The sequence below is a fragment of the Chiloscyllium punctatum genome, chromosome 11 (assembly GCF_047496795.1).
Source record: "Chiloscyllium punctatum isolate Juve2018m chromosome 11, sChiPun1.3, whole genome shotgun sequence".
Classification (NCBI taxonomy): domain Eukaryota; kingdom Metazoa; phylum Chordata; class Chondrichthyes; order Orectolobiformes; family Hemiscylliidae; genus Chiloscyllium; species Chiloscyllium punctatum.
Window position 1 is genome coordinate 32,633,434 of NC_092749.1, and position 19,793 is coordinate 32,653,226.

At 39.6% G+C, this 19,793-nt stretch overlaps 1 protein-coding gene across 1 annotated transcript in view; it reads right to left on the bottom strand.

The window, feature by feature from the left end:
- Positions 1-19,793, bottom strand: part of LOC140482872 (CAP-Gly domain-containing linker protein 4-like) — a 276,546-nt gene that overhangs the window by 200,309 nt on the left and 56,444 nt on the right. Inside the window, exons 2-3 of the mRNA XM_072580592.1 lie at positions 16,822-16,971; positions 182-321 (exon numbers count right to left, since the gene is read on the bottom strand). Coding sequence (XP_072436693.1) covers positions 182-321; positions 16,822-16,957 — 276 coding nt within the window. The 5' untranslated portion in view covers positions 16,958-16,971. The remainder of the gene's footprint in view (positions 1-181; positions 322-16,821; positions 16,972-19,793) is intronic.

Below are 19,793 nucleotides of genomic sequence, written 5' to 3' on the forward strand. Positions count from 1 at the left end.
TACAATTGCAGCACTTTCATATATGAGTGATTCTATTTTGGACCTTTTGGCTAATCAAATCAACAAACAGGCAAAGAAGATCAAGGAGAGGTTATATTTAATGCACATTACAAACTTACAAGCCTTGCCAAAAACAAATTTTACAAAGTACAGTAACTACAAACATGCAATTTTAGTTTACCTCATTCCCAATCACATCAATCTGTTGCTGCACCTGTGGGACCCACTGCCGCAAGATAGCAAACAATTCTGAAACAGTTGTGTTAAGGTCATGTAGTATTCTTTTGCATGCTGGGTCTTGTGGATCAAAGAAGGAAAATTCTGAAATGAAATATTTAAACAAAGTCAATACTTTGGCACTGATATCTCCAATTCCGTAATTAGCCATTTAGGACTTGGATAAGGAGGAACTTCTTCACTCAGACGGTAATAAAGCTTTGAATTTCACTCTCTTACAGGTCTATGGAAGTTCAATCCTGAAGTTCAAGATAGAGATTTATAGGTTTCTAGCTTTTTCTTATTCATTTACAGGATGTGAATTTTGTTGGCTAGTCCAGCATTCATTGCCTTTAGTTGCCTTTGAGAATGTGGTGGTGAGATGCCTTCTAGAACTACTGCAGTCCTTTTGCTATATGTGAACGTACTTTGCTATTAGAATCATAGTTATAGAATCATACTGAAGAGAAACAGACCCTTCAATCCAACCAGCCCATGCAAACCACAATCCCATACTAGTGGTATGATGTCGAAGGCATGTATTGTACCTTTAAGGGAGAGTGAATGCTGTTCTGAACTAAGAACTTACAAGCACCTGTGCATATGACTAGTTCACCAATTGTGTTAGTTCCCAAATCTGACGGGACTCAATGATTTTTGTAGACTATCGGAAGATCAATGCCATAACAAAATAGAACTCATTTCCAATACCCAAACTGGACGCCTTTATAGAAAAAGCTGGACAAGCTACTTACATCACAAAGTTTGACTTATTGTGTGATTATTGGCAGGTACCTTTATCAGAGAAAGTGAAAGAAGTTTCTGCATTTGTAACCCCAAATGAGCTGTATCAATTCAAAGTGATGCCCTTTGGAATGAAGTACGCACCAAGCATATTCGAAAGACTCATTAATAGAGTTGTGGCCAGATTAACAAATTGTGCAGGTTATCTGGATGATGTAATAACCTTTAGCAAGTTATGGAAAGATCACATGGTACAGTTGGCAGAGTTCTTTGAATGATTACTAGAAGCAAAACTTAAAGAAGCAAAGGCAGAGGTGACGTTATTGGTACATAACATCAGTCATGAAGGTTGACCTCAAGGAATGTAAAGATGAAGGCCATCAAGGAATTCCCACAACCAACCTCGAACGAAGAGGTGCTTCAATTTTTGGGACTAAGCAGATTCTACAGGAAGTTTGTTTCAAACCTTAGCACGTGGTAGCACCACTAACAGATTTACTAAAGAAAAACACAAAATTTCCATGGACAGAACAATGCCAGGAGGCATTTAGAATTTAAAAACAGTATTAACCACTGCACCAGTTTTAGCTACACTAAATGTTTTGAAATCCTTCAAAGTTGCAAGCGATGCCAGCAATATAGGAGTTGGGCCTGTACTGCTACAGGAACATGATGATGGAATTGAACAGCCAATTGGCTACTTTTCAAAGAAACTCAACACCCACCTGAGAAAACACTCTACCATTGAAAAAGAATTATTGAGATTGGTACTGGTCTTGTAACATTTTAATGTTTATGCGACGAACAATGTATCGGAGACAATTGTGTACACTGACCTCTTACATTCTAGGAAAGATTTAAAGACAAAAATATGAGACTATGTCATTGGAGTCTTATGTTACAGACTTTTAATTTAAAATTATACATGTTGCGGGTCATAAAAGTGTGATAGCTGATGCATTATCGCAGATTTAAAGGAAAAAGTATCGGCAGGATTGGACAAATTCCCATGTTATATGCATGTGTGTAGAAATTAATATGGAAGTATAACTTAGATTAATGATTTATGTAGTTCATTCTAATGGGATTAAGAATTGGAGAAAACGAATAAAGCCATCTCTTCAATATGCTGGCTCATTTTTTTCTTCAGGGGGCATGTGTTATGAAACTGAAGGCATGTACTGTACCTTTAAGAGAGAGTGAATACTATTCTGAACTAAGAGCTTACAAGAACTTGTGGATATGACTGGACAGCAATGTCAGAGTGTACTGAAAAATTGAAAATATGTAATATTTGGCTGTGAAATGGACACCTCAGTTTTGGTTGCTGTTTTGACAACAATTCAAATTTAACCAATCAGTTGAAATTATGCCCCAGGATACTAAAACTCAATCAAGTTTGAATTTATTGTTTTGCCAACTTCAAACCAATGAGGTGATCTGATGGGATATAAAAAGTACAGGCATCTTGAAAATTGGAGAGAGAGCAAATGCCATCGAGATAGATCCAATAAATTAAGAACACTCTTTATCAAAGGTACCTTTTCATATGAAACACACTTACAGTAAAAAGAATGAAGACGACCCAGGGGATTCAGTAGCTAGAACAGTGAAGTCACAGAAGGCAACAACAGCTGTGTGGTTTTTAAATTAAGTTGATGTAATTTTAATAAGTGTCTTACTAGAACAGAATATTGTTATAGAGTTGGAGGCAGGTAATCAGTTGTTAAGAGAAAGGGGGGCTTAGAATTGTTAATAGAATTGGTTTAATTACCAGAAGGCTTCACTGCCGTGTTGTAACACTAGATTAGTTCCATCTGCCTGCCTTTGGCCCACATCCCTCCAATCCATTCCCATTCATGTACTTACCTAAATGTCTTTTAAAAATTGTAACTGTAGCTGCATCCACCTCCTTCTGGAAGTTCACTCCATACATGAATCACTCTCTGTGTAAAAAAATTGCCTCTCATGTCTTTTTTAAAATCTTTCTCCTCTCACCTTAAAAATAAGCCCCCCCCCGCCCAAGTCTTGAAATCACCAACCCTAGGGAAAAGACACTGCCATTCACCTTACCTATACCCTTCATTGTTCTTTAAATCTCTATAAGGTCACCACTCAACCTCCTACATTACAGTGAAAAAAGTCCCAGCTTATCCAGCCTCTCTTTATTACTCAAACTCTCCATTAGAGAGGGAGTTCCAGGCTTTGACCCAGCAACATTATATAATGACATTATAGTTCCTGATGTGGGTGGTGAATGGCTTGGAGGGGAACTTGCAAGTGGTGATGTTCTCATGTATCTGTTGCCCTTGTCTCCTGAGGAGGTGGAGGTGGTTGTAGGTTAAGAAGGTATTGTCTAAGGAACCTTAGCAAAATTCTGTAATGCCTCTTATATGTACCATATACTGCTCCTGTTCAGTGATGAAGGGACTGAATATCTGTGAATGTGGTGCCAATCAAATAGGCTGCATTATCCTGGACAGTGCCAAACATCAAATGTTAGAGCTGCATTCATCCACCCAGTTAGGCGTATTCCATCACACATGTGACTTGCACCTTGTAGATGGTTGACAGGCTTTGAGGAGTCAGGAGTTGACTTTTTTGCAGCAGGACTCCTAGCCTTCTGACCTGCTCTTATAGCCACAGTACTTATATAACTAGTTCAGTTCAGAGTCTGGTCAATAGTAATTCCACGATGTTGATAGTGCAGGATTTAGTGATAATGTTACCATTGAATGTCATGAGGCGCTGGTTAGCACATGTGTGGTGTAAGTATTACTTGCTACTTGTCAGTCTGAGTCTAGTTATTGTGCAAATCTTGTTGCATTTGGGCACCAATTGCATTATTATCCAAGGAGTTGCAAATGGTGCTGAACACTGCAGTCATTAGCAAACATTCCCACTTGTGATCTTATAATGGAGGGTTGGACACTGATGAAACAGCTAAAGATAGTTGGCAAAGAATAGTAATGACATCAAGGAACATGGCAGTAATATGGAGTCTTATGGAGTTTAATTCAGACAAATGCAAGGTGATGCAAGATGAAGATCAAAATCAGATGTGAATTGTACAATAATTCAGAACCCTTAGGAACAGTGACATATAGAAGAATCTGGACATACTGATCCCCGAAATTGGCAACATGGGTGGATAAGATGGTAAAGGAATACAACACCCTTGCCTTCATTGGCCGGGGCACCATATGTAAAAGCTTGGTCATAGCTGTATAAAATTTTAGTTACACCACATTTGGAATACTGCATGCAGAAGTATGTGGATACTTTGGAGATAGTGCTGATGAGGTTTACCAGGATGTTGCCTGGTTTGGAGGACCTTAGTTATGAGGAGAGGTTGGATAAACTCAGATTGTTTTCACTTGAAAGATGGAGGCTGAGGGGCAAGCTAATAGAGGTCTACAAAATTACGCTCCAGTGGGAAAAGTCCCAGCCTCTCTTTATAACTCAAACTCTCCATCAGGGACACTGAAGGAATAGCATTATAGTTCATTGATCATGTGAATAGACAGAAGCTTTTCCCCAGGGTGGGAAGGTCAACCACAAGTGGGTATAGGTTCATGAGAGGGGGAACGTTTATGGAACATGTGCGGGAAAGCTCTTGGAGGAAGAGCGCCTCATCTTCCGCCTAGGAACCCTCCAACCACAAGGGATGAACTCAGATTTCTCCAGTTTCCTCATTTCCTTCCCCCCACCTTGTCTCAGTCAAATCCCTCGAACTCAGCACCGCCTTCCTAACCTGCAATCTTCTTCCTGACCTCTCCGCCCCCACCCCCACTCCGGCCTATCACCCTCACCTTGACCTCCTTCCACCTATCGCATTTCCAATGCCCCTCCCCCAAGTCCCTTCTCCCTACCTTTTATCTTAGCCTGCTGGACACACTTTCCTCATTCCTGAAGAAGGGCTCATGCCCGAAACGTCGATTCTCCTGCTCCTTGGATGCTGCCTGACCTGCTGCGCTTTTCCAGCAACACATTTTCAGCAACACATTTTCAGCTCTGATCTCCAGCATCTGCAGTCCTCACTTTCTCCTTGAAGACCCTGAGGTAGTCATGATCAGGAACGGCAGACAAGGCTTGAAGGGTTGAATGGTGTAGTCCTGCTCTTACATTCCGAAAATTGTGACAAAGTAAAATAACAACACTGCAGGTGCATCTACAGCAAATGGACGCCTCACCTTTTTCTCACCACTCACTTCTCAAGTGCAATTTGGAATGGACAACAATGCTAGCCTTACCCAAAGCTCACATTCCAGGAAATATAAAAGAAAACTACAGCCCTATACACTTATCTCATGTCCCCATATATCGACAATGCATTGTTTTAACAAAGTAGCTCCAATCCCTTAGATACACATCAGTACCCAATACTTTAACACCGAGAGAAAAACCGAATTGTCAAAATGGACAATTTTTTAAAAATTCCTCTTTCATTACAATTCATGTCAAAAGGCAAAAGAAAATCTGACACACAAAACGGAGAAACACAACTGTCACTGTGACTGTCAGCCTCAGTCACTCTTTGAATAGAATGGGAAATTGCCATCTGCCTGAAAATCAAGCTGGGTCCAAAATGGAGACTGTAATGGTTGATGTCAAATGTGAAAAGGAATATTTACATAATTTTTTTTAAAAATGGACATTTAGGCCCAAAAGATTGGGGAAGAAAATTTAAAAACACAGAAAGCGACACAACATTGAAGGCCAAGTCTGTCGACATACCTGTGTGAAGTTTCAAACCACTTGCGAAAATAAAATTAGAAAAGGTAACTGATGTAAATAAAAAGGTGAATAATTTTAATAGCAAAGTATTTTTTGCAATTTTGCTAAATTGGAACAAAATGATGCAAAATGTGATCTGCTAGCTTCTACATTCCTTGGATATCAGCAAAGCTAAATCAGAAGGCATGAAGAGAAGTCATTTTTGTACAGAATGTAGAGGTATAATCTGAAGCTGAAGAAAGGATAACAAAAGAATCATGACAACATGATACATGTCAACAATTTATTTTGTTCTATATTCAGATCTTAACAGGTGTTGACCTTTAAAGTCCCATTACTCATACCATTGGGAAGACCCAGACATGAGTGCAATTTAAAATATATATAACATCTTATCTAACACTCTTAAGTTGTAAAATTTAATTGCTTCCAGTTTCTCGTCATGATATTTATGTCATTTTCTTCTGCTTTGCTTGAATATTTTAAAATATACATTCATTTTAGCAAATATTGATTCATGCAGGTCAAACAGGTTAGTGACTCTATTGCCTTTCTTGTTATTATATATACTTGACTGTGAGAGAGAAGATAAAGACGATCACAAAGTATGATCCATTGAGCCTCCAACCTAGATCTGCCTACCATTTTATTCTACGCTATTCAAAATTCTAATCAAGCTCAGGACTATTAGATGCAACCTAATGAGGCTGAAGGACGTATCCTGCTGAACAGCAACTCTTAGGGGAACTTTCTGGTTGATGTCAGCTGTTCCAGTTACTCCAGTGGCAGTCAACAGAGGCTCTTGAGTTTCTTTTGATTTCTTAAAGTATCCATAACAGAGTGCATTAAGGAGGTTGTGACCAAGAAGCAAATAGTCTCAAGAACCAGAATGAATTACACAATATTGGTCAAAACTGAAAATTTTTTGCAAACAAACATTTGGGGGTAGGTAGTGGCCTAGTGGTAGTATCATCAGACTACTAATCCAGAGACCCAGGTACACAGTGGAATTTGAATTCAACAATAATCTGGAAATAACAGTCAAATGATGACCATGAAACCATTGCCAATTGTCAGGGGAAAACCCAACTAGTTTGCTAATGTCCTTGAGGGAAGGAAATCTGCCATCCTTACCTAGTCTGACCCACGTGACTCCAGACTCACAGTAATGTGGTTGACTCTTAACTGCCCTCTGGACAATTAGAGACAGGCAATAAATGCCGGACCAGCCAGTGATGCCCACATCCATGAATAGAAAAAAAACCTAAACAACTAAATAACAAATTAACTTCATAAACATAACCTTCTACAACAAAAATAACTAGCTTTCAAAACTAGGCTTCTAAAGAAAATCAAAAATGCAATTAACATAAAACAAGGGAGAACAGAACATTGTTCCTCGATGAGAAATATATGAACTGGCCCTCAAAGACATGTTGAACTCTTTCATACAGTACAAAAGTACTATGGATCATTAATCCATACCAACATTAATAACTTTACTAACGATGACATCACATTATATCCCAGAATTATTCGGCAACTTGGCCTATCATGAAAGGAGTGTAGAAGACAGTGATAACAAAAAATGGTATGCAAATTATACTAAAGACTAAAAAAAACATAAGATGTAATTGTAGAGTTATTCTTTGCTACAGGCTGAGATATTGAGCATGGATAGCTATTAAAAATTTTAATATTAAGTTTAAACAAGTTTAAAGTGAAAAGTGAGTAATTTAAAGTACAATGTCATGATTGTAATGAAAGGCATGTAATTTATATATACTGGATTTCAAAACATGCGCATATGAATATAGGTTATTTTTGTGTACGATTTTCTTTAAAAAAAAACCCTAATCAGATTCCAAGCAAAATCATGGCCTTACTTCAGCATTATTCATACAACAGATGGCCGTAGATACCCATGGCACATTAACTGAAAATAGTTTATTCTACAGTGATTTATGACAGGTGGTTAAATACTGAAGACAATTATCTTATTTTTAGTTCAGAATAATCATGGATTGATTTTTAATCTGGAACAATCAGAAAGTGAGGTTTTTGAAACAGTTTAGAGGAGACCTGACTGGTGTCAAAAGCAAGTTGAGTTTCTCCTTCTTATCGGAGTTTAGGGCAGTTTGGGGAAAATACACAGTCACCTCAGTGGAAATGTTTCATTTATTGAGCTTCTAAGCCAGGACAGACTGGTTAGAAATCTGAAGGTTATTATAAGCTGAGGAACTTCAAACCCTCGGATTTGTGAGAATTTATGTAAGACAACTTCACAGTTCATAGGAAAGCAAGTGAGGAGAATCAGTTAAGTAGAACTTAAAATATTTATTTTTGGGTGATTATTCCTCTGGACATGAACCTCTGTAAATTGATGGCATTGGAAATAAGTTGAAAAACATTGTTTTGTGTGTGCTTTAAGATTATTCTAAACTATCTTCGATACATAGATAGCTTTGTTGTTTTTATTTTTTTTAAATTTTCATGATTTGTGTACTAAAGTTCTGCTGTTAAAAAAACTCTGAAGCCTCATGTGATTCTGTTTCAGAGGCTGGCTTTCCTGTTACCTAAAGTTAAAACAAAAAATCCAGATTTCATACAGGGATCCAACTTTCCCAGCAGTACCATCATTTCAGATCATAGAATGATTTACATTTTATACTTCAACTCAAGGAAATGGGTATTAGCTGTTCCCTGTCAGTAAGCAGCCTCTCCATAGGCAAGTTCTCAGCTGTGCCTCCTTATGGTGACACATGGCAATTAGGTCCCACATGACCCTAAGCTAAAGCTTCAGAGGAACTTTGAGGTTGCTTGGACATAGTGTATCTTTATTTACCCTGTCTTTTTCTGCTAACATCTTGAACACTTCAGCCATATTAACTCTAGAGAAACAGGCTTAATTTGTGTAATTGCTCATCATAATTTGACCCATGAAGTCCAGGAATCATTCTTGTAAACGTATGTTGTACTTTCTCCTTCCTAAGGTTTGGTGCCTATCAACTGCTCACAGTACTCCAAGTCGGGTCTAACCAGGATTTTGCATAGCTGCAGCAGAACTTCTGCATCTTTATACTCCAGTCCACCAGATATAAAGGCAAGCACTCCATTAACCTTTTAGTATATTTTCTGCACTTCTGTGGCATTTTAAGCCTCTATGCACCTGAACCTGAAGTTTATTTGGACATCCATTATATTTAACTTCATACCATCTAGAAAGTACCCTTTATGGCAAAATACTTTTGGCAACTTCAATACCTAAGCCAAATTTAACGCTTTGCATTCCAATGGAGTCAGTTGGAGAGGTCAAGAGGGAGGGACACTGACGTATGGGCAGCCAGGCTTGTCCACAGAGAGGATACTCCAATTTCACTGCAGAAGCATGAATAGAACATGGAAGACAACAGCTAAGAGTGATAAGCTCAACTCCATTATTGTACAGAACTAGAGCAATGGTTGTCTCTAACAATGAGGTGGACTATTCTGTCCCACTGGTCAACTACCACCCAGCTAAAGTCAGCCACCCCCTGACTGGTAACATGCAAATCCACCATAATCCATTAACTTTTTCAAAGAATGTTTGAATCTCAGCGTCTTTGGTCTACAATGTTACGGGTTTCAGCACAGCAGGCAAACAAAAGAAAGAAGATGAAAATTCTCTTATTGGCAAGTTGGAACCTTAAGACCATGTACATGGAATTGACAAACAGCTTCCAGCAGGTTGATAATGCACGCAAGTCAGCCATGATTAACATGGAGACTGATAGGCAGATCATTGGCATCGCTTCCGCACAAGGCACCAGGCTTAACAAGAACAAATCACTGAAAGAAAAACATTACTTCTTCATCAGGCAGTGGAAACAAATAAGAAAGGTGAGTTTCACTGTAAGGAACACAATATGCTTGATGACAGAGCTTTCCCATCCTCTTATAGGTGGTTCACAATGTGATGTCTGTCCATTCACCTTTCAAGTCAAATAAGGCTAGTTTGTCTCATAAATATCTACACTTCAACACTGTGCTGCATGATAAAGGCAAAAGACCAGTTCTATAATAAGCATGACTCTGCTATGAGCAGAACCCCAGAGCCAGAACATTTTAGCGTATTCGAGATTTCAATGCAAGAGTGAATACAGACCATGAGGCATAACCCTTCGAGCTTAGATATCCTGGCTTGATAAAGATTAATGGCAGGAGACACTGCATGAGATTTGCTGCTCTCACTAGCTTTGTGTAACAACCTTTTTTTTTCAGAACAAACAATGCCACAAAGTATCCTGAAGTTATTCAAGATAAGAGTAGCACCAAGTGAATCTGATCATCACAAAATGGGAGTCTGGAGTGCATTCTCAGCACATGCAACTACAAAGTACTGTTCATGATACAGATAACTCCTTAATGGCAACCTTAAGGACATAAGGGATAGGAGCAGAAATACATTAGTTAGCTCCTCGAGCCTCCTCTGTCAGTTAGTAAGATCCTAGTGATCTGATGTGGCTTTAACTCTTCTTGCGTGCCTGACCTTATCACCCTCGATTCTCCTGTTCATCAAAAATCTGTCAAATTTGGTTTTGAACAGATTCATTTGTTGGGACAGAATTGCAAATACTAAGAGAAAATTCCTCCTCATTAATGTCTTAAAAGTTGTTTTGAAATGTGCTTCCTTGTTCTAGATTGTTCCAGGAGTGGAAAAATCTCAGCATTCACCTATCAAACACCCTTTGATTCATTTACTTTCTTTATCACAAGAATCAGAGTGGCAAACCTTCTCAGAGCTGCATCCAAAGCAAATATATTCTTCCTTAAGTAAGGTGATCAAAACTGTATACAGTACTCTAGGTGCAGTCTCAACAATGTCCTCTATAGTTGTAGCAAGACTACTTTATAGTCCAACCCGCTTTGCAATAAAGATCAACATTCTTACATACTTGCTGTATCTGCATGTTTAGGTGGCAATCCTTGAAATTTCTTCATTGAAACCAGTCATTCTGTATTCATATCAATATCAATCATACTGTCTACTAGATAAAAAATTGTTCTTTGACTCAACTGAGCATTCTCTGACATTCTCAAATAGACTACAGAGCAAAATGGATTATACTTCAATCCACCATCTACAATATTGGACTATGAAAATATGGGAAACAAGAGAAAAATTGCATCTGATGCGAAGCTAATAGCACTCTGACGGTAACCATACTGAAGCATACAGTCTGCTCTCATTAATTACAAGAGCAATCGAAATAAGAAGACACTGTATAAATCAAGAGATACTCCAAATGAAGTTCAAAAGGTACACCAGGTGGGATGCTAGTGACAACTGGTTACAAGCTTGCCAGCATATCAGACATCCTTGGACATGCTACGAATATGCATGAAATGATCAAACAAGTTCCAGAAGAGGATCACTGGACTCGAAACATTAGCTCTGTTATTTCTCCACATTTGCTGCCAGACCTGCTCAGTTTCTCTAGCACTTTGTTTTGTTTCACATAAATCATGGTGAACGGCATCAAAGATTTGAAGGATGAGTGGAACTATATCTTCAGTTGTACCGTCAGGAGCGCACTGTTACCAAGCAAGTTCTAGACACCATAGAAAGCCTGTCTCTCAGGGCAGATCTGGATACTGAGCCTACAGCTGATCCACTATGTTCAGAACGTAATAACAGAAGTCCAGAGAATCAATGTACAGGTTGCTCTGCAATAACACATGTTTCATTAACGTGCATTCGCCATAACATGATTGACGAATTCAGGACACTGTTTCTAAAGCGCAAACTTTTAAAACATGTGTTGACTGTAACACCGCCAATACTTCAAGTGCTATTTCTAAAGAGCAATTTTCTATGATGTGGGGTTGCACAAGAATGCAACCATCGCATTATAGAAGATCTACCTGTACTTGAAACTCAGTTCAAGGTCATCACAGCATTAACTAAAGCTTAAATCAAAAGAAAATGTGGGCTCAGCCTGTAAATCATGTTCATATACTGCCAAATAAATACTTCTCTGTCTTCACGTTATATTTTTGGGAAGTTTGAATTAAATCTATTAGTTCAGAAAGGAAATCTGGCAACAATCTGTTTTGTATTCAGAGGCTAATTAAGATAAATTTACACTAATAACTGCAATAGTTTATTTGAAACAGTACCATTACAACATGTGCTTCAACAGATGCACTTATTCGTGATCTGGTGTGAAGCTCAAATGTGTAAATGAAGACATGATTTCAAAGACCCTTCTCTTTAAGAACTATTAATAGTCCTAATTCTTGGAAGAGTAGATTTGTTTGATAATGATCATTGATTTCAGTTAACACTTTCAAAGTGTAATTACCTAATTTACACTTCATGCAATGCCACATTTTACTAATAGTGATCACTTTTCAGAATGTTCACTTACTTAAGTATGACCAATTGATACAAATCACTAAGCAACAATCATAGTCATGTCAAAAATATATTTAATCATTTACTTTTACTCACAGGATCAAAACAAAGACTTGAACATGCAGTGTAATTATTTGTGATCAATTTTCTATTATTGACTGCTGTTTGGCACACATTGACAGCATTAAGATGAGAAAATGCAGTGATGAGGAAAAAAGTGATTTGAATCATTCACAAAGAAAATATGAGAAATCTTATTAAACGTGACTGCCAATTGAATTTGAGTGTGAATTCTCCTCAAGCTCATTGTATTTAACTAAACAGAAACTGCAGAATTAAAAAAAAGAGAAATAGAAAATGCAGTGAGAAACAAAACCTGCACATTTAAAAAAAAATAATGTGGGCATCACTGGCAAGGCCAGCATTTATTGTTCATCCACAATTGCCACCTTCTTGAACTGCTGCTGTTCAGTTAGAACATAGAACATTACAGCGCAGTACAGGCCCTTCAGCCTCAATGTTGCGCCGATCTGTCATACCAATCTGAAGCCCATCCCACCTACACTATTCTATGTACAACCATATGCTTGTCCAATGACGACTGAAATGTACTTAAAGTTGGTGAATCTACTACCGTTGCAGGCAAAGCATTCCATACCCTTACTACTCTCTGAGTAAAGGAACTACCTCTGACATCTGTCCTATATCTATCACCCCTCAATTTAAAGCTACACCCCCTTGTGCTCGCCATCACCATACTTGGAAAAAGGCTCTCCCTGTCCACCCTATCTAACCCTCTGATTATCTTATATGTCTCTATTAAGTCACCTCTCAACCTTCTTCTCTCCAACGAAAACAGCCTCAAGTCCCTTAGCCTTTCCTCGTAAGACCTTCCCTCCACACAAGGCAGCATCCTAGTAAATATCCTCTGCGCTCTTTCCAAAGCTTCCACATCCTTCTTATAATGCGCTGACCAGAACTGTACACAATACTCCAAGTGCAGCTGCACCAGAGTTTTGTACAGCTGTAGCATAACCTCATGGTTCCAGAACTCAATCCCTCTATTAATAAAAGCTAAAACACTGTATGCCTTCTTAACAACCCTGTCAATCTGGGTGGCAACTTTCAAGGATCTGTGTACCTGAACACCAAGATGTCTCTGCTTACCTACACTACCAAGAATCTTACCATTAGCTCACTACTTTGCATTCCGGTTACTCCGACCAAAGTGAATTACCTCACACTTGTCCGCATTCAACTCCATTTGCCACCTCTCAGCCCAGCTCTGCAGCTTATCTATATCTCTCTGTAACCTACAACATCCTTCGTCACTATCCACAACTCCACCGACCTTAATGTCGTCTGTAAATTTACTAACCTACCCTTCTACACCCTCATCCAGGTCGTTTATAAAAATGACGAACAGCAGTGGACCCAACATCGACCCTTGTGGTACATCACTAGTAACTGGACTCCAGGATGAACATTTCCCATCAACCACCACCTTCTGTCTTCTTTCAGCAAGCCAATTACTGATCCATACTGCTATATCTCCCACAATCCCATTCCTCTGCATTTTGTACAATAGCCCACTGTGGAGAACCTTATCGAACGCCTTGCTGAAATCCATATACACCACATCAACTGGTTTAGTCTCATTTACCTGCTTGGTCACCTTCTTAAAGAACTCAATAAGGTTTGTGAGGCACGACCTACCCTTCATAAAACCGTGCTGACTATCCCTAATCAAATTATTCTTTTTGAGATGGTTATAAATCCTATCTCTTATAACCTTTTCAACACTTTTCCAACAACTGAAGTAAGGCTCACTGATCTATAATTACCAGGGTTGTCTCTACTCCCCTTCTTGAACAGGGGAACCACATTTGCTATCCTCCAGTCTTCTGGCAATAATCTGTAGACAATGACGATTTAAAGATCAATGCCAAAGGCTCAGCAATCTCCTTCCTGGCTTCCCAGAGGATCCTAGGATAAATTCCATCCGGCCCAGGGGACTTAACTATTTTCACACTCTGCAGGATTTCTAATACCTCTTCCTTGCGAACCTCAATCCACCTAGTCTAGTAGCCTGTATCTCAGTATTCTCTTCAATAACATTGTCATTTTCTAGAGTGAAGACTATCAAAAAATATTCATTTAGTGCTCCCCCTATCTCCTCTGACTCCACAGACTCCACACACAACTTCCCACTACTATCCTTGATTGGCCCTAATCTTACTCTCGTCATTCTTTTATTCCTTAAATTCTTATAGAAAGCCTTAGGGTTTACCCTGATCCTATCCGCCTACAACTTCTCATGTCTCCTCCTGTCTCTTCTGAGCTCTCTCTTTAGGTCTTTCCTGGCTACCTTGTAACCCTCGAGCACCCTAACTGAGCCTTCACATCTCATCCTAACATAAGTCTTCTTCTTCCTCTTGACCAGAGATTCCACTTCCTTCGTAAATCACAGCTCCCCCGCTCTAAAGCTTCCTCCCTGCCTGACAGGTACATACTTATCTAGGACACTCAGGAGCTTTTCCTTGAATAAGCTCCACATTTCTAATGTGCCCGTCCCCTGCAGCTTCCTTCCCTATCCTATGCTTCCTAAATCTTGCCTAATCGCATCGTAATTGCCTTTCCCCCAGCTGTAACTCTTGCCCAGTGGTATACACCTATCCCTTTCTATCACTAAAGTAACCATAACAGAATTGTGATCGCTATCGCCAAAGTGCTCACCTACTTCCAAGTCTAACACCTGGCCGGGCTCATTACCCAGTACCAAATCTAATGTGGCTTCGCCCCTTGTTGGCCTGTCTACATACTGTGTCAGGAAGCCCTCCTGCACACACTGGACAAAAACTGACCCATCTATAGTACTGGTACTATAGTGTTCCCAGTCAATATTTGGAAAGTTGAAGTCCCCCATGACAACTACCCTGTCTCTCTCACTCCTATTGAGAATCATCTTTGCTATCCTTTCCTCTACATCTCTGGAACTATTTGGAGGCCTATAGAAAACTCCCAACAGGGTGACCTCTCCTTCCCTGTTTCTAACCTCAGCCCATTCTACCTCAGTTGACGGGTCCCAACCATCCTTTCTGCCCCTGTAATACTGTCCTTGACCAACAATGCCACACCTCCCCCTCTTTTACCAACTTCTCTGTTCTTACTGAAACATCTAAATCCTGGAACCTGCAACAACCATTCCTGTCCCTGCTCTATCCATGTCTCCGAAATGGCCACAACACCGAAGTCCCAGGTACCAAACCATGCTGCAGGTTCACCCACCATATTCTGGATTCTCCTGGCGTTGAAGTAGACACACTTCAAACCAACTTCTTGCTTGCCGGTGCCATCTTGCATTCCTGAAATTTGATTTCAGACCTCCCTACCTTTTCTATACTCGAACTACAATTTTGGTTCCCATCCCCCTGCTGGATTAGTTTAAACCCACCCCAATAGCCTGGGCAAATCTCCCCCCCAGAATATTGGTACCCCTCTGGTTCAGATGAAGACCATCCTGCTTGTAGAGGTCCCACCTACCCCAGAAAGAGCCCCAATTATCCAAGAATCCATAACCCTCCCTCCTGCACCATCCCTGTAGCCACGTGTTCAATTCCTCGCTCTCCCTATTCCTCGCCTCACTAGCACGTGGAGCAGTTGAGCAGGTAAAGCCACAGTTCTACTGGGAAGATATGGCATGCAAGTGCTGTTGTTGGACATGGGCGACCAAAATCAGAAGTCACACAACACTAAGTTATAGACCAACAGGTTTATTTGAAATCTCAAACTTTCGGAGCAATGCTCCGTTGTCAGGTGAAGCACTTGCATGAATAAGTGATGTTCAAACAACACACAAGAAGTTTGACATGATCAAGGACAAAGCATCCACTTAATTAGCGTCACATCTACAAACATTCACTCCCTCCATCATCAGTGCTCTGGCAGCTGTATGTAAAATCTGCACAATGTAGAACAGAAATTCACCAAGGCTCCTTAGATAGCACCTACCAAATATTCAACCCCTACTTTAGAATGATTAGGGCAGCAGACATACGTGAATGAATTTTAAAAAGCATACTGTAAACGTACAGGACATATGTCATGATTATGGGTGAGCTTAATATGAGTTGAATGCCAAGGCTCATGAATGGGACTGTTGCAGTTGCAGGACATTGAAGGTGCCGTGTGATGTTGATGCCTGGTGTCCAAGATAGAGGTCATGAGGAGTGAGCGGTGAGCTAGAATCACTTCTTGCGTGTTGTTGGAACTGCACTTGTTCATGCAAGTGGCTTCACCTGACAAGCCTTCAAATAAACCTGGTGTGATTTTTAACTGTATATAAATGGAGGTGAGATAATGTTTATGTAAGCAAATGGATTGTTTGTTCTCTACTAGCAAGAATCTCATCTTGCCACTTAACACTTGGTTGGAAAATTGAGCTTTTCATCTCACAGAATTTTAACAATTTCCTTTCTTTGATTAAATCTTTTGCAGTAAAGTATTTATTTAAAATGTTAAATCTTGTTGTGTATCTTCTTTCAATTAATAACTGGGAGATTGAATTTCTTTTAAAAGCTTGTGGTTTCCCTCAAGATCACAACAATGCACTACATAAATGCATTAAAGATATAATTCACTGTTGAAAAGATGAATTTGTTAATGGAAGAGCAGAGATAAGGAGTCCAATCTTTCACAAAGCCGGTTAATGAAAAGAAATTGCTTACCACAATCTGTAGGCATAGGTGCTGAAACAACTGGATGGACAACTGGCCTCTCAGAATCTGAGGATACAGTGCTGCAACTTCCACTCACAGAGTCCTCATCATTGGAGGGTTCTACAAAAGGGTCTTCTTTTGTCATTTCAATACTAGCCCCTGTAGAAGATAATACAAGTTCATAATGGCAGTGATATCATAACCAATTCAATTAAAAAAGATTCCATAACTTCCTTCTCTTGTTTTCAAAATATTGCATGTTTTTGATTTGCAAATTTCTCTCACATTACTCTCGTAAAAGGTCAACAGTGGGAAAAATGCTTTAGTGATTATAAACGAAATGATAATAAAACATTTGGAAAGCATTAACAGGATTAGACAAAGCCAACATAGATTTATGAAAGGCAAACCATGCTTAACAAATTTACTGGAGGTTTTTGAGGAAGTAACTAGTAGAATAAATAAGTGAGAAACAGTGAGTGTAGCATAATTGGATTTTCAGAACGCTTTAGATAAGGTCGGTCATAAGAGGTTAGTGGACAAAGTTAAAGTATATCAGATAAAGGATAATATATTAGCATGGTTCGAGAATTAGTTGACAAACAGGAAACAGAGTTGGGAGTAAATGGGTCTTTTTACCTCCAAAATAGCAGACTAATGGGTACCACAAGGAACAGTGCTGGGCCACAACTATTCTAATGTATATAAATTACATGGATGAAGGAATATTTCCAGTTTACTAATGACACAAACTAGGCATGATTGTGAGTTTTGAGGAGGAGGTAAGGAGGTTTTGCGGTTGTTTAGACACGTTCAGTAGAATATGCACGACAGATGCAGTACATGGCTAAACGTGAAGGTGTAGACTTGGTGTGAAAAATAAAAAGGAAATGTATTAGTTAAATGGTGACAACTCAGCAAATATGAATTTACAAAGGAATCTGGGTATCTTTGGATATCAAGCAGCCGCAGCAAGCAATTAGAAAGGTGACTGCTACATTGGTCTTCACTACAAGTTCATAACTAGGGATATCTTAAAATATATAGGACCGTGGTGAGACTACACCTGGAATATTACTTCAGAAAGGACAGGCTTAACATATAGGGAGTGCATTGGAGGTTCACTCTGCTAATACCAGGAAGGTAGGATTATCCTATGAGGAGAGATTGGTTTAACTGGGCCTGTCCTCAGTAGAGTTGAGAAAAATGAGTGGGGATCTGATTGAAACGCATAAAATTCTAACAGGGCTGGACAGACTTAATGCAGAGAGGGTGTTTTCCCTGACTGGGGAGTCTAGAAACAGGAATATAGTCTTAGGATATTGGGTAGACCATTTAGGACTAAAATGAGGAAACATTTCTTCACTGAAAGGACGATGAACCTGTGGAATTCTCTACCACAGAAGGCTGTGGAAGCCAAGTCACTGAATATATTCGAAGAAATACTGGCAATTATTTAGACATTAAAGTCATCAAGAGGTATGATGAGAAATCAAGAATATGGCATTGAGATTGAGGATCAACCATAATCATATCGAAGACAGAGCAGGCTCAAAGGGCAGCAGATACACCTGCAAATTCCCCTCTAAGCCACTCATTATCCTGGGGGAGTGCAGGTTTGATATTTGCACATTTGAAATGGAGGCTGAGACAGCAGTCCCCTATCACAGCCTTAAAAATATTCAAGGAGTCTGCGTCAAACACTTTTGAAGAAAAATTCCAAAAACTCATGATTGTCAGGAAAAATTTCTTGTCTTTGCATTAAATTATTATTACTTTTAGACAGTGACTCTAAGTTCCAAACCCTCCCTAAAGTGGGAGCATGTTTTCCACATCCATACTCTCAAGAACTCTCAGGACCTCTCATATGTTTCAATCAAGTCACCTTTCATTCTTCTAAAGTTCAGAGAAATCTAGACTGAGCAACCTATCCTCATAAGACAACCTGCCCATCCCTGGTATTAGCCTAATAAACCTTCTCTGACATGTTTCCAATACATTCACATCCTTCCATAAATAAGGAGGCCAGTACTGATTGTACTCTAGAGTTGATCTCACTAACGGCCTGTGTAACTGAAGTGTAACCTCCCTATTTTTGTGTTCAATTCTGCTTATAATAAACTATATTATCAGCTTTTCTAATTATTTGCTGTGTCTGCATGCTAGCCTTTTGCAACTCATCAAAAGAATTCGGCATATATAGAGTCTTAGAGATGTACAGCATGGAAACAGACCCTTTGGTCCAACTTGCCCACGCTGACCAGATATCCCAACCCAACCTAGTCCCACCTGCCAGCACCTGGCCCATATCCCTCCAAACCCTTCCTATTCATTTACCCATCCAGATGCCTTTTAAATGTTACAACTGTACTAGCCTCCAGCACTTCCTCTGGCAACTTATTCCATACACGTACCACCCTCTGCGTGAAAATGTTGCCCCTTAGGTCTCTTTTATATATTTCCCCTCTTGTCCTACACCTATGCCCCCTAGTTCTGAACTCCCCACCCCAGGGAAAAGACTTTGTCTATTTATCCTATCCATGCCCCACATAATTTTATAAACCTCTATAAGGTCACCCCTCAGCCTCCGACACTCCAAGGAAAACAGCCCCAGCCTATTCAACCTCTCCCTGTAGCTCAGATCCTCCAACCCTGGCAATATCCTTGTAAGTCTTTTCTGAACCCTTTCAAATTTCACAACAGCTTTCCGATAGGAAGGAGACCAACAGTGGCCTAACCAATGTCCTGTACAGCCACAACATGACCTCCCAACTTCTATACTCAATACTCTGACCAATAAAGGAAAGCATACCCAATGCCTTCCTCACTGTCCTATCTACCTGCGACTCCAATTTTAGGGAGCTATGAACCTGCACTTCAAGGTCTCTTTGTTCAGCAACACTCCCTAGGACCTTACCATTAAGTATATAAGTCCTGCTAAGATTTGCTTTCCCAAAATGCAGCATGTCACATTTATCTAA